At 43.6% G+C, this 14,760-nt stretch overlaps 1 protein-coding gene across 1 annotated transcript in view; it reads right to left on the bottom strand.

Moving 5' to 3' along the window:
* Positions 1-14,760, bottom strand: part of CKMT2 (creatine kinase, mitochondrial 2) — a 26,703-nt gene extending 11,943 nt beyond the window's left edge. The window contains exons 1-6 of the mRNA XM_005513840.4: positions 14,608-14,760; positions 8,555-8,649; positions 5,495-5,667; positions 3,987-4,185; positions 2,713-2,808; positions 194-415 (exon numbers count right to left, since the gene is read on the bottom strand). Coding sequence (XP_005513897.1) covers positions 194-415; positions 2,713-2,808; positions 3,987-4,185; positions 5,495-5,646 — 669 coding nt within the window. The 5' untranslated portion in view covers positions 5,647-5,667; positions 8,555-8,649; positions 14,608-14,760. The remainder of the gene's footprint in view (positions 1-193; positions 416-2,712; positions 2,809-3,986; positions 4,186-5,494; positions 5,668-8,554; positions 8,650-14,607) is intronic.

Here is a 14,760-nt window from a genome sequence, read left to right as displayed (position 1 = left end):
ACAGTGTGTACTTTTATCCAAAATGTAGACCATGGATGATTTGTATTACATTAAAAATATCAACAGACCATTAAACACTGGGTTAATGCTCTGATTATCCTCCTTAGCTACACAGGAAAGCAGGTACCCCGAAGAAGGGTCAAGTTAAAATGAGAGTAAATGAAAGTGGTGCCAGCACTGGAGCTATACTTACATCGATAAGCTGCTGCTGATCCCTCTCGGACATATTGGTCAAGCTGTAGTACTTGCCAGAGAGCTCTCCCTTCAGCCCGGCCAGCGCGGTGACCACCACGTTCTCCACCTCCCTCCGCTCGGCCCTGGTGCAGGCAGGGGGGAGGCTGAGGCCACGGATGCTGCGGCCGGTCCGCACCCGCGATGAGAGGACATAGCGCTCATCAAATTGACCATGGGTGATCTGGGAGAAGAACGTTTCATCGGTTCACACACAGTTCCTTGTGTTGTAATCCACCATTACAAAACCCCAGCAAATCCCATCATACAAAAAGAGGGACATATTTCTGCCCAGGCATGATGACCTCTCCACAACAACACAAGTGCTCCGGAAGCCCTTGGAGTTTCAGGCACCATGAAGTGTTTTTTCTGGGAACAAGAAGTTTCTTTGGCTGAGTGAATGTGGCAGAGTAACCAGCCAGTCCTTAATGGACTCAAAATATAAAGGAATCTGTGTTGCTTTTGGAAATATAGGCAGAGGCCAGGGGCCAAGTACACAAGATTGTCTGAAAGAGAAAATCCCAAGAAGATGCTATACCACAGAGCAGTTGAACTATGAAGGAAATATTAAGCAGCAGGTAAGGTCTGATCACGTGTATGTGGGCATGGTCGAATCAACAGCTGCTTTCATTCCAGCCCTGGGACACAGGGTAATCTGTAAGCTCATGAACAGACCCACAGTGCCAAGTGAGACTGTGGCCCAAATGCCTCGTACAGATGAGACTGATGCCTCTGCGATGAACCAGGTAGGGATGCAGCCATCTTGTTGTTAGAGCCATGAGTGGCATCCCACTTCCCTTAACCCTAAAATTTACAGAATCACAGAATGATAGGGATTGGAAGGAACTTTGAAAGGCTGTCCAGTCCAGTCCCCCTGCTGGAGTAGGAACACCCAGATGAGGTTACACAGGAAGGTGTCCAGGCAGGTTTGAATGTCTCCAGACTAGGACACTTCACAACGTCCCTGGGCAGCCTGGTCCAGTGTCTGTTACCCTCACTGAGAAGAAGTTTCTTCTCATATTTAAGTGAAACATCTTGTGTTCCAGTTTGTACCCATTGCCCCTTGTCCTATCATTAGTTGTCACCGAGTAGAGCCTGGCTCCATCATCCTGACACTCACCCTTTACATATTTATAACCATTAATGAGATCACCCCTCAGTCTCCTCCAGCTCCAGAGCCCCAGCTCCCTCAGCCTTTCCTCACACGGGAGATGCTCCACTCCCTTCAGCATCTTGGTGGCTGCGCTGGACTCTCTGTAGCAGTGCCCTGTCCTTCTGGAACTGAGGGGCCAGAACTGGACACAATATTCCAGATGTGGCCCCGCCAGGGCAGAGTAGAGGGGCAGGAGAACCTCTCTGACCTACTGACCACCCCCCTTCTAATACACCCCAGGTACCATTGGCCTTCCTGGCCACAAGGGCACAGTGCTGGCTCATGGCCATCCTTATGTCCACCAGGACCCCCAGGTCCCTTTCCCCTACACTGCTCTACAACAGGTCATTCCCCAACCTATTATTGAACCTGGGGTTGTTCCTGCCCAGATTCAAGCCTCTACACTTGCCCGTGTTATATTTCATTACATTTTTCCCTGCCCAACTCTCCAGCCTGTCCAGATCCTGCTGGATGGCAGCACAGCCTTCTGGTGTGTCAGCCACTCCTCCCAGCTTAGTGTCATCAGCAAACTTGCTGCTAGTACACTCCATTCCCTCATCCAAGTTGTTGATGAATATATTGCATAATACTGGTCCCAGTACCGACCCTTGAGGCACTGCACTAGACACAGGCCTCCAGCTGGACTCCACCCCACTGACCACGACTCTCTGGCTTCTTTCCTTTGGCCAGTTCACACTCCACCTCACTACCCAATCATCCAGTCCACACTTCCTCAATTTAGCAGCAAGGATGCTGTGGGAGACTGTGTCTAATGATTTACTGAAATCAAAGTAGACCACATCCACTGTTTTGCCATCATCTATCCACCTCATTGTGTCCTCATAAAAGTCAATGAGGTTGGTCAAGCATGACTTCCCCTTGGTGAAGCCATGATGACTGCCGCTAATGACCCTCTTAGCCTTGATATGCCTTGAGATGGCACCAAGGATAAGTCATTCCATCAGTTTCCCAGGGATGGAGGTGAGGCTGACTGGTCTATAGTTACCCAGGTCCTCCTTCTTGCCCTTTTTGAAGACTGGAGTGACATTTGCTTTCCTCCAGTCCTCAGGCACCTCTCCCATTTCCCACGACTTAGCAGAGATAATGGAGAGTGGCCCAGCAATGACCTCAGCCAGATCCCTCAGCACCCATGGGTGCATGGTGTCTGGACCCATGGATTTATGGATGTCCAGATTGCTTAATTGGTCCCTAAATTTACTGCCTTTGGAGTTGGATCAGGAAAAAGAGAAGTGCTATTACATGCAATGTCATCACTGTAAGAAGCAACCCTGAACCTTCATTTCTTAATTACTTTATTTCAATCCTACCTTGGATGCATCCAGATCCGTGTGGTGCTTCATGGTCCGTGGATCATAGCCATTATGTCTCACTTTAATGACAGGGTCAAAAATTTCAGCAAACACCTATGGAGACAAGAGAATCTAGAAAGACTCTGTAGGATCACAGAAACATTTAATGCACCAGCTTCAGCCACAGGAGAAGTCTCTTGGCACAGGCTCCTGGGGAACAGATGTAAAGGAGTATTTGCAAATGCAAACAGAGCTAAATATGAAAAGAGGGGGTGCTTTTGACCTAGACAGTGCTCTGCAGTGGTTTCTCATCCTCACAAGAAAAAGAAGGTACAATTGCACCATACTTAAGTTACAAGCTTAGTCTAGCTATCAGAGGCAGGTACTGGATGTGTTGGCAACCAGATTAGGTTTCAGGATGTATTACCAACCAGAACACACACTCAGAATCCCCTAGCAGCTTGCCTCTTCTTGGGTCATGCAGGAATACCCTATGTCTTCATTGCTATGGGATTCAAGCCCTTGTTAGAGCCTCTTGGCTCAAGTGTGTCGACACCACCACAACCACACCATCATGTGGATGAGAAGCAATGGCACATCTAAATGAGTAAATCGAATGACAGGCACTGATAGTCCAGAATGCCAGATGTCCCAGTCCATCCTCTGCACCCCAGTGTTTGAGATGTTACTAGGAGTCTGTATAGTGATAGGTACCATTGTATGGTAAACTGAAGGAAGGAAACCACAGAGATCAATAAAAAAAAAGGATTTTCTTCTCTTTTCTTATTCCAGAGTCAAATAAACCTGCCCATCCTAATGCTGTCTATCTTCAGCTTTCATCATGATCCAAAAGCTGTGGCTTAGTGATGTTTGGTACTTCCCAGAAGACAGGTTTTTTTCACTTCTGCCTCTGCTGTTCCACAATGTCGTTTCCACATTACCTTTATTTTGTGTGTCTCAGGGTTGCATAGCTTTACCATAAACTAATTTTACTCATAGGAAGGTAAGCAGCTGCTGGAAGCAGTTAGCAGCTGGTCCCAAGGAGGAACATTTTATTAATTTCAGTTGCAGAGAGAGGGCACCTGTAGTAACATCTGATGTTCATGCATTTGCTAATGGGGAAGAGTAGGGAAACCACAATCTTTATGCACATGGCCTCACACTTACATGCTTGTTGAGACACAATTTATCTTGGGACCCCATATCCTACCAGGAATCTGTCTTTGCCTAAGGATCTCTTGTGAACGATGAAGGCTGAACCAAGTACAACAGTTATTGTGGAAATGTCTTACCTCATAGCATTCTTCATCACCTGCAACCATGCCCACCGTTTTAATGAAAGGATGGCCAGGATTGTCAACCCCGGTTTGGATGCACTGATCCAGGGTGTAGCCATTGGGAGTCATCTTGTCCCTCAGCCGGCAGTAAATGGCCGGGGTGAGGCACTCGGCCATGCAGTTGTTATGTTTGCGGAGATCCGGATAGTCCGCGCTGGAGAGAGGAAAAGTCCCAAGCAATTAATGTGGCACCTCTGAAGGCTAATCCTTGCTGCTTTATGAATGTGATTGTGAGATACAGAGTACACAGCATGGTTTAAAAGTATAATTAGTTCTCCATTTATATGTTGCATTGAGTTTTAGGAAAGGAGGAAGATTCAGGTAACTGGAAGTGCCCCACATGGCAGACCGGTGGGCCACCACATCGACAGGCAATTGCAGCTTTCTGCTACTCAGGGCCATCAGGATAATGAATCCCAATGAGTCCTGAAAGCGTATCAAGCCCCATTAAATCTCTGCTGAGACACTCATGTTCCGAAATAAAAGAGTTTTAGCATTTTTTGTTCAAGTAGGAAGGTTATTAAGTTTAGCTGGAGAAGTTATTTGTGATTCGGAGCGCAGGTGCTCTCACAGCTTTGTAGACATCTGTGGGACTGTCTGATCTATATCAGCAGGGAAGCTTGTTCTTCTACAATGTCTAGGTTTGCTTTAATGGCATCATTATTTACAGAGGGTGCATGGTGTACTAAGTCATGGAAAATGAAGATGTTATGCTTTAGCAAGGCGTATTTTCAACTGGATCAGACCATATCTACCTTGTACTGGCAACAATTTACTTTATGCACAACTTTGTTATTTCTGAAATAATATATTTTAACTAGGATACTATTCACTACTTGAAAAAATAAGATAAAAAGTTGGTTAGAGCCCGATCCATATTGTTTTTCGTAGGTATGGCCGGCAAAGTCACTGTACACAGAAAAAGATCTATAATTAGTTTCTAAGCATCAGCCAGCCAGTTTGTAACAGAAGTATTTCAAATACAGCAGTTATATGGGGGATTTCTTTACTACTTGCATAATGGAAATATTTTCACACTTCCTAATGGTAGAGTCCATGGAATGAGCCAGTGCAGTAGACTGAGCTGCAAAGTGATTGACAGCTGATGGAATAACATAAGTACTAATTTAGTGTTCTGTCTAAAATTTGAAACATTTTTTAGGCTTGTCATCATTTGGCAATGTTTTTTTTTTTTGGGGGTGAGTGTCAATGCTACCACACATCCTGGCTTTGTGATCTTGAAATCCATTGCTGTTTCTACCTAAAACTGGGGTTATCAAGAAAGGGTGCTGTTTTTCAGATCATCAGTCCACACAGCCCATGGACAGACACACAGATGGTGCGACCACGTGAGGACCCTGCAGCTTTGATGGGGATCTTCTCCCTCCGAAGAGTTGAACGTTGCCCCTTGCCCCGTTAACGTGGCGCTGGGTCCAGCTGGCTGTCTAGCCCCAAGTGCTCACCTCGGAGGGAAGAGTTTCCTTTTTTCCTGGACAGCAGCCTTCACATTTTGCTGGTTGAGGAGGTACCCGGTGGTTATCACCCCTGTGCCTGCGGCTGCGAAGAGTGCAGTGCTTGCACGGCCAGCCAGGAGACGGCAGAAGGTGCTAGCCATTCCCCTCGGAGGATACGGATTCTGGAAGAGAAGACAGCCCAAAGTCAACCTGTAAGTCCTCATACAGTGCCAGTGAAAATAAACGCTCATTTTTAATGGTAGCCCTGTAAAAGAAGACGTTTATTTTTGTCATTGGTTTGCACTTCTGTAGGGTGTTGAGAAAAATGGTTAGTATGTATATGAATTATTTCTATACCTGTACCTTAGATTTGGGAAACAGTTGACTTTTTGGCACTGTATTGAGCACACAGTTCTAAACCCAACACTCTGAATATTTTAATTGTTTCAGTGATTTAGGGACATAATTGAACTCTTTAGCTTGCTTTGTAGCAACAACGCTTTTTGGCATCTTTTTTTGGCATCTTTTCAGTGGCCAAAAAGGTACAGTAAGGTACAGTCACGTGTGGTAGGATGTGACATTGGCCAGGTCGTTCCTTTCATCGCTGTTACCCACAGAAACTCTCATACCTTTTTCATGTTTGTTTGAGTTGTTAAATATTTTGTGCTTTTTTCTTTTCCCATGTGAATAAATTTGGAGTAGGCTTGAAGTCATCATCATGGGAAGGTAGATATTCTAAGGTCCTAAAAATCCTCAGTGGACTAGATGACCTTTAAAGGTCCCTTCAACCCAAACTATTCTACCACTCTTTGAAATCTGAGCGTAATTTGCTTCATATCCTGTAACTTGTTTAAACAGTTTTATTCCTGATTTTTGTTATTTTGTCTCCTCCATATCCTTGAAATGCAATATACATTTATCTAAATAGAGAGGAAGGTGCTGACTGATTGACAGAAATTCCTTTCCCGCCCGCCCCCGCAACAACTGAAAGAATTTCCCTAAAACAGAAATGGGGAGAGACCACACAGGGAGGCTTTTTTTTTTCCCCATTAGGAACATATTGCAATTTCAACAGCTATTCAAACTTCTCAAGAATCGGTTCCACAGCACTAGAATATAATGAAATATGTGCTGACCCCGAGTTGGGACAAGAGGCAGATCACTGTAGCAGCCTTATCTTATCTCTGGGAATGGCTCCCTTCATCCTTGAATTTGTTTAGGTGAGTTGCAGGACAGAATGTCCTGACTGCAGCAGGATTTCCCCCTCCAAAAATGCAGTGGGAGAAGGTTTGACTGTAAATCAAAGTAAAATACGAGGTTTATGATGGAGTGATGCTTTTTCTGTGTATTTAGCAGCTGGTTCTTGTGCCTTTTCACAGTATAGCATCCCCATCCTACACTCTGGAAATATTTGCTTATGACTAATCTGCACAGAACTATTATTGTTATACCTAACTGTCTGAGAAACAATACGTATATTTTCACAGCAGCTCTGTGTATTTATAGTTCTGTTTCACAGATGCTACATTTACTGCAAGAAATTGGCTGGCAGTCAGAATCCTGTCCTGAAAACTAGAAGCCATATCAAAAATCCCCTTGCAGACAATGACATTATGACTTCAACGACCTCAGGCACTCATCAGCATCTCCACCAGCTTGGATTTTTTGTGAGCCTCTAAGTCCTGTGTCACTTTGAGGGACATGTCTGGTCCATGCCTCTGATTAAATTAGAGGAATCATGTGCAGTATATATTTAGAAAGAAGTGTGAGGCACAACAGTATAATTGTAATGCTTCAGAAATAACAAGAGCAGGGCAGCTACTGACTACAGAAGGTACCACAGCCCAGCAGGTAAAGCCAACAGCCCTAGATAGCTCATTGTATTTAGCCAGGTCACACTATCTGCTGGCAAGGCTGCATTGTGTTGTTTGCTGCTTCCACATAACCTCCATTCCTGGTACCAATGCAATATGGCAGGGAGGTCCCATTCTTTGCAACAGCTGCTATTGATTGACTGGCTGCGTGTTTTTCTACATTCAAGCCTTTTCTGATGATCAAGGGTGCACAACGGATAGAAACAGTGTCCCAGACAGAAAATTACTCTTTGAATCAGCACGGTGTTGTGGTCTGGGACTGAAAGGCAAGCACAGCATGCTTTTTGCTGGGGACCTGGAATTAATTTGTTCTGGAGAACCTGAGAAGATCACAGGAGCTCTGTGAGAGTGAAGGATGCTAGAAGCTGCTCTCTGTGATTTTCTTGGGGCAAAATCTTTGCTCGCTGAGGCTGTTAAATGCTAAAGTTTGTTTAGCTGCCGATTCAGTGGTTCTTGTATCCTTCACCTTGCCCTTGCAACAGGTATTGAGTAAGAGAGTGCCCGATCCTGAGAGCAGCTGAGCAGAACAAACCTTCTCCAGAACGTGGTGGGCAAACCACAGCCTGGGTGGCTGCGGGTAGCTTGGCACCCTGGGCTTTTGGGCTGAGCTGCACTGTGTGACTGAGGTGTAGAGCTGTAACAGAAATCACAGCCTGCGAACAGATGGAGAAATAAACCACCTGGAAAGAACTAGATGAACCCGGGGGAAAAGAAACCAGGTTGAAAAGACAAAAAGACTTCCTTGGTAACTCACATGGTGAAGGTTTTGTGCCACGGCTGATCTGGGAAACAGGGAAATTCTACGTTTGCTCCTGCTGAATGAGTATGAGTACCACCTCCCCACTCTTATCTGTGCCTTTCTTTGAATGTGCAATACCAAACGTTAATCCCTCTCAGCACTGTCCCCTCCTTCCTCCTTCAGGCAGCATCAGCAGTTTTCCCACCCTTTCAGGGCTTGATACATCGAACAGATCTGTACCCTTGGGACACAATGATTGACTTTTGGACACCTGATCAAAGGTGTATTTCATGCTCATGAAGTATTCTTCCTTGAATAAAGTCCCATAAGGCCAGTATTTTGCTTGTTGGCAATGTCATCTTCCATTGTGGCTGCATGCCTTGTCCCCCAGGACATTCTTGCCTTGTTGGATCACAGAAAAAGGTTTCTCTTACCCAGAGGCAGGCTCTACTTTACCTGACAGATGCCTGTCTAACAGCTCTTAAAAGCCCCCTGGAGAGAAAGGAGTTCTCCTCCAGAACACTGGAGATGCCACAGCCTGCGGTGACTACCTAAAAAAAAGAAAGAAAAAGAAAAAAGACAAGTCTGAGTAAGACTGGGGGTTTGTTTATTTGTTTGTTTGCTTGCTTGTTTTTTAAACAAATGTCTAACTATACATCTCTTGTTACAGTTGAAGCTCAGAACTGCTTATCCAAACATCTTCTTCCCCAAACTTTGCAGATCTGCAAGCAGAAGTTCAGTTTCTGTCTTTACCAGCAAGGGACTCAGGTTTTTAAAACCAGTCACTTCTGCGGAAGAGGTGACTCTGCTGAGAGGGTGACCTGACAAGCATCAATCATAGCATCCCGTGGCTGCTGCCTGTAGGAACCGGGAGATGACATCTGGTCTGATCTTCTGCTCCTTAGGTAGGAGCTTCTGACTGCAGCGTCGGACCATCATTTGTGACTTTCAAACGCAAAGTGTCTAAGGGAACATGAAAGTTACCATTTCTTATGAGAAGATAAACATCATCTGGACTGCTGTGGGAAAGGGACTGTAATCCTTTTTATCAAACCAGTGTAACTCCTAATTCAATAGACACGTCTTGCCACAAGGGTGGGCTATAGCTCAGAATATAAATATATATGATACTGCAGTACAAACTGAGCCCATGTTGTGCCTTGCACAGGTAGTCCAAATGCAATCAAAATAGCACAAATGGACTTGTCCAAAAACCTGGTGTACAAGTTCATCAAACAAAGTTTTTTCATAATGAGGGTCCATGATGAAAAAGACACTATACCTGACAGGAAACAAGACCATTTTGGTTTGGTTTTTATTTTTTTTTCTCTCTAAAAGCACCATGATTTCTAAGTAAAGTATTGCTTCAAACCGGACATTTCAAAAAGGTCCATTTCAAGAGAGTCTGAACAGAATGGTCTTGAATTAAAAAAAAACTATCATCAAAGCTGTTTGTCAAATCTGGCCTCAAATACCTGACAGATTCAGCTTTTTTTTTCCCCACAGAACATGTTAACCTACACTAACAATAAGTTCACACCATCACCACCTCTGTGGCTTCAGAGAAATGTAATCAGCCCAGACAAAGGTGTCGTTAAAGGCAGAAGATTTTTCTAAGAACGCTTTACCAGAGATACCATGCTGTGATTCAGGTTTAACTGCAGACCATGCTTAGGCCTCCACTGCGGAGATTTCACTTTGATCAGCACAGCCTAAAAAACTGAAATGGCGTGCTTTTCTTTTTTAGGGGTTTCCTAAGGGTCTTCCCTTGTGCCCATGATGATAGAAAATCGGTTTTCTAGTAGATGCTTATCGTAGCACAGCTGTGAAAGAGAAAGAATAATTTTTCAAGTTTGGAAGAACTTTTGTGATTATCAATTTTAACCCTTGAAAAGGAATTGAGTGCCTGCCTGCACTGACCAGGCATGCTGGAAGGAAAGCATCTGCATTACGGAAGCACCCATCCTGCATTTAAAACTGTCTAGAGAGAGAATGGTCCTGGAGAAGATAAAGGAGTTCTAATAGTTAATCAACCTGAATTGAAAAACAAAAGACAACTCTTTTTTTTGGCCTGTATTTGTTCAGTTTGGATCACTGGCTTTTGTTACTACTTTTATCAGTTTGTTGTAGAAATTTCTACTCATTATTTGTTCCACATGTAGCTTCCTCATAGCCAGGTCTTTTTTATGTCTCTGCATCTGCTTTTTATCGTATTTTCAAATTTATTAATCACTCCCTGTCTCTACCCTGAACTGTTTCCATTTTGTTTCCTCCTCAACATCCCCCTGACACCAGAACAGTCCTTTCATCCCAGTAATGGTCGCGCCAGGTCCCCAGCATGGAAGCAGCAGAGCATCTCCCTACTAAATAGCTTTTGCATTTGGAGATCTTATCAGCCCCATGGAACTGCGGTGGTTCACTAGAAGTGGACACCGTGGTTATTGTCTGCCAAGTGCTGGTTCCTTATGGGGACCACACTGTTCCCTGAACCGCGGGTAAGGAGGGAGAAGCCAGGGAACTGCATCTGATATGGACATAGATACTCTTCAGAGTAAGCGTATGTGATGGGGTTGTTTGGAATAGAAGGAACCTGGTTAACCGAAGTCTCTATCAGTCCCATCAATTTTTTTACCATTACTTCCACCTTCCCTTTAAACTGGAATGCTTCCTGATAGACAGAGGAAATTTATCCTCTGTTGTGGAATTCTGAATGCACTGATAAAATGATAAAACCATCTTAAACAGTTCCAAATTATAATTTGTGGTTTTCTATTTAAAAATCGTTTCTCTGCTAATCAGTTTAGAACTTCATCAACCTTGCAGCAGTTTCACGTTCTTTCAACGCACCACAATCTACGTGTGAACTTGGACTCTATTTTGGTAACACATAAGTCAGAAATAGCTGCCTCTAAGCCTCCTCATTTTCAGTTTTGCAAACATCTCTTCTTCAGTTGTCCAAACAAGATCTAACTTCTGTGGTATTGGACACAACGCTTTTTTGGAAAGCTTAATAATTTTATTTTCTAGATTTTAAGGACATTTTTAGGATTCATAACATGAGATGTCAAACAGGTGTCACTTGGATAAAACACTTGAAAATATACACTGGAGTGCCAGACCAAATCCAGAGATTGGGATAGCACTGCTGTTGCAGGCTGATGGAAAGAAGAGCGGGCAGGGAGTATCAGGGAGAAAGAGGATGAGCTTCTTAAATGCCTCAGCGAATGGCAGAAATACAAAAAATGGACTTCTTGAGCACTGCGATGCCAGCCGTGGTGTAACTGGGAGGGTGAATCTGCTTCTGCTGCATATGGCGTCACTTGGGTTTGGCTCACGGACTCTCTCACGTGAGTGCCAAGGTCGATGGCTTCATGCAATGAAGTCAAGTCAGGTCATTTATCTCCTGATTTTCCTTAGCACGGTCAGGTCTGATCTACTCCACTGTCACCCAGCACTTACACCACGTCTGTCTCCCTTTCCTTTGCAGATGGCGTGATCTTCAGCAGTGCCCATAACTAGGTAACCTTTAACTGGTGAAGGTGGAGGGTAAGATATACACGTCTCAGCTGATAGCCAGCATCAGGTAGATTTTCTACAATTAGTGGCAGGGAAGGGGTTTTATTTTGTTTTTTTTTTTCTTTTTAGTCAAGTGTACTACAAGACACTTTGATGGCTCATGGTGTTTGAATCTAACAGCTCTACAAAATGCTTGGAATAATTGCCGTGTCCATTTCCCCATTATTACGTCATTCTGCTCATACTTTGGATACTGGCTTTGCTTCCTGATAACTATTTAAGATGTCTTTTGTGTGCCTCCAGGATTACACATGCCTTTGGCCCAAGGGCAGGGCATGAAGCATCGCTCAGTAACTCTGAGAGTGGAATTTGTCACTGGCAACATGTCCTTTGAAGTTTTATTTCCAAGGTCATTCGTACTTGTTCTGTCACATGGGGAAGATACTGTTGTACAGGAGAGAAGAAACACAGAGCAGTTGGCTCAGGAAAACTTGCTGTGTGTCCCTCATGCACCAGGTTCCCTCCTACAGTGAGCAGTTTTGATTAATTCCTTACAAGTCATCTTGCAGATCAATGTCTGCTGTGGTTAATTGTGAGGGGAGGAAATACGACACTGACTTGAAGTAACAGCCACTAAGCTATACAGCATGTAGTGTTAAGTGTCTGCAAAAACAAGGTTTATTCGTTCCTGTTCTCTCACCACATTGGCACCATGAAAGGTAAACAAATTTAGATGGAAATTGGCATTGACTTTTCCAAAGCAGTATTCCAGTGCATCGTGATGACTTATGGCCAGCAGATCAGCAAAACCTGTCTGAAAGGTCATGATCTTGGAGGTCACAGCTTTTAACTCTCTGCTGTCCCCCAGGATGTGCTCAGCTACCTGTAACCAGTCTTCAGGACATTAATGTCCTGCCAGGAGTGTATTTTGGTTTTAAAACTGCATTTTCATGTATGTATCACCTGCCATCTACAGAAGGTGGAGACAAAAGCCAGCAGCAAGATTTAGCAGAAGTTGCTATTGCAAGTCTGGTGCTGACTGAGGAACAGTCCAATGGACTGCAAGTATTATTTAAAGTGGAGGGTCTGTTTGTAACCACAGTTGGAATGCCAGTGTGAAAAAAAGTGAAGAATGCCTATTTCAGGGCCTTAAACCAGTTTTCCCTCTTATTAATGATACACCTGTATTAAAACCTCTGTTAAAGTTGACAGTAGTCTCCAGAAGAAACGTCTTTTCTACTGCAGGTTCCTTACTGACACTAAAAATGTTCTTCTTTTAAATCAACAACTTAAGAAAACTGCAACACAGCAAAACTCCCCTTGCTGCTCTAACCAGAGGCTGCAGAGGGTCTCCACGACATTTGATTCACAACTACCAGTGTTCTTGGGCTGCTGTGGCCGTGTCCCATCGCACACAGTGATCCTGGGATCTGCACACTGGTGAAGACGCTGCATCCCTCTCTGGGGACTTCAGAGGCAAGAGAATCATCAGAAATGCACAAACCGCCTCTTTACCCTTTAAGGAACATGTAAAATTTATTACTTCTTTCATTATTTTAAAAATAATGCTTTTGCTATTAATTCTTTACTTTCTTGAACTTTTTTTAAAGAGGAAGTTGTCAGCTCCATTTCTCCTTTAATGTATTTGAACACAGGTATCGGTTATCCTGTATTTCACACCAGGCAGCACATGTGCTTTTAGCCAAGGAGGGCAGGAAGGTACAAGGGTTACAGTGACATTTCCAGAAATAGAACTAGATTAAATATTTAAACCATGTCATGGGTGGTATTAATTGCAACACCATGTGATCCTGAGCGACATTTTAGAGGAATGGCAGAGTCATAGCTAAAGTTCACATGGGCTCATAATCACAGATAATGTATACGCACATCTTAAACTGTTAAGCTGTTTAGCTAACGGTATCACTGCAGTGAGCTGAACTTTCACGTGGTGGAGGGAGAAGGAGGCTGGTCTTTTATATCTGAGAAGTAATTCCTTTGAGTCATCCTTAGCTTGAGCTAAAGCCTATGGATGCCAGTGGAAAGTTTTCTGTGCCCATCTACGGAAGTTTCTGGCACCTTAGAGACATCTGCAATAAATGTCACAAGTGAGGCACCATTTTTAGATGCCCAGAAAACAGTTTACGTTGCTCTTGATTTGAGGTATCACTCTACAGGTTCAGAGGATAAGTTATAAATTAAGACATTAAATCTCATAAAGCAATGTTGTTCTGGTTTTCAGTTTTTCATATCTCACCCTGGGCAAGAGTTGAACCTTTCTGGGTTTAATAAAATATCTCTGGAGTGCAGAAACAATCTCAGTGCAGACATCAGTCTAACTGTGCCTTAATCACACCATGGAATATCTCTATGAATAATAAATTAAGATTCCATTTCCTTCTCCTTTTAATGCCAAAGGTTAGTGAATGGTTAAAAAAATCTAATAATCTGGGAGGAAAAAAAATCCAAACTAAGAATCTATGAATAGATTCAGATGAATACAGAAGATACAGAAAAGACTCTTCATAGATCACAGGTTCTCCCTGGTAACTACTGGTTAGTAACAGCATTTTTGATTTCTGTTAGCTGAAAGTCTGACCCATCAGACCCCACCTGGTGAGACTCAGAAGCCCAAATTCTCCTATAGAAGCCCAGCCAAGGTGCTGGGAGTGCTTGCCCTTCTGAACCAATCCAACATTATTTTACAGTATAAAACCCTCATCTCCACAGCTCCATGAGCTTATTGAATTAGGTGTTTTCTCTGAACTTGTTACACATCTGCAAAGGGACTTATTTTTCCTTTAAACTCTTGCTTAAGGGTCAGCTGCACAGTGAGCTGACACATATTTCCTGCACCAAGTAGTTATGCGAATCAATAAATTATAACCAAATTACACCATATCCTGTGGTGCTTTGAATTCATTTTTAATAACCCTCATGTTCAAAACGCTACCATTTGAGGTGAGAAAAGCAATACAGGGAGTTAAACTGACCTTGAAGATGAAGGTAGACGTCCTGCTGCCTGCAGCGAGCCCAGTGTAAAGGGAATAACAAGTTGGTGCGCTGACAAGAGCCCAGGTAATTTGAGAGGGGAAAAGGAGGTGAGGGAAACAAAAATAATTGCTGCAGTGGCCAATCCCACTTCA

This window comes from Columba livia, chromosome Z (assembly GCF_036013475.1).
Source record: "Columba livia isolate bColLiv1 breed racing homer chromosome Z, bColLiv1.pat.W.v2, whole genome shotgun sequence".
Taxonomy (NCBI): domain Eukaryota; kingdom Metazoa; phylum Chordata; class Aves; order Columbiformes; family Columbidae; genus Columba; species Columba livia.
This window is presented reverse-complemented; position numbering and strand designations above follow the sequence as displayed.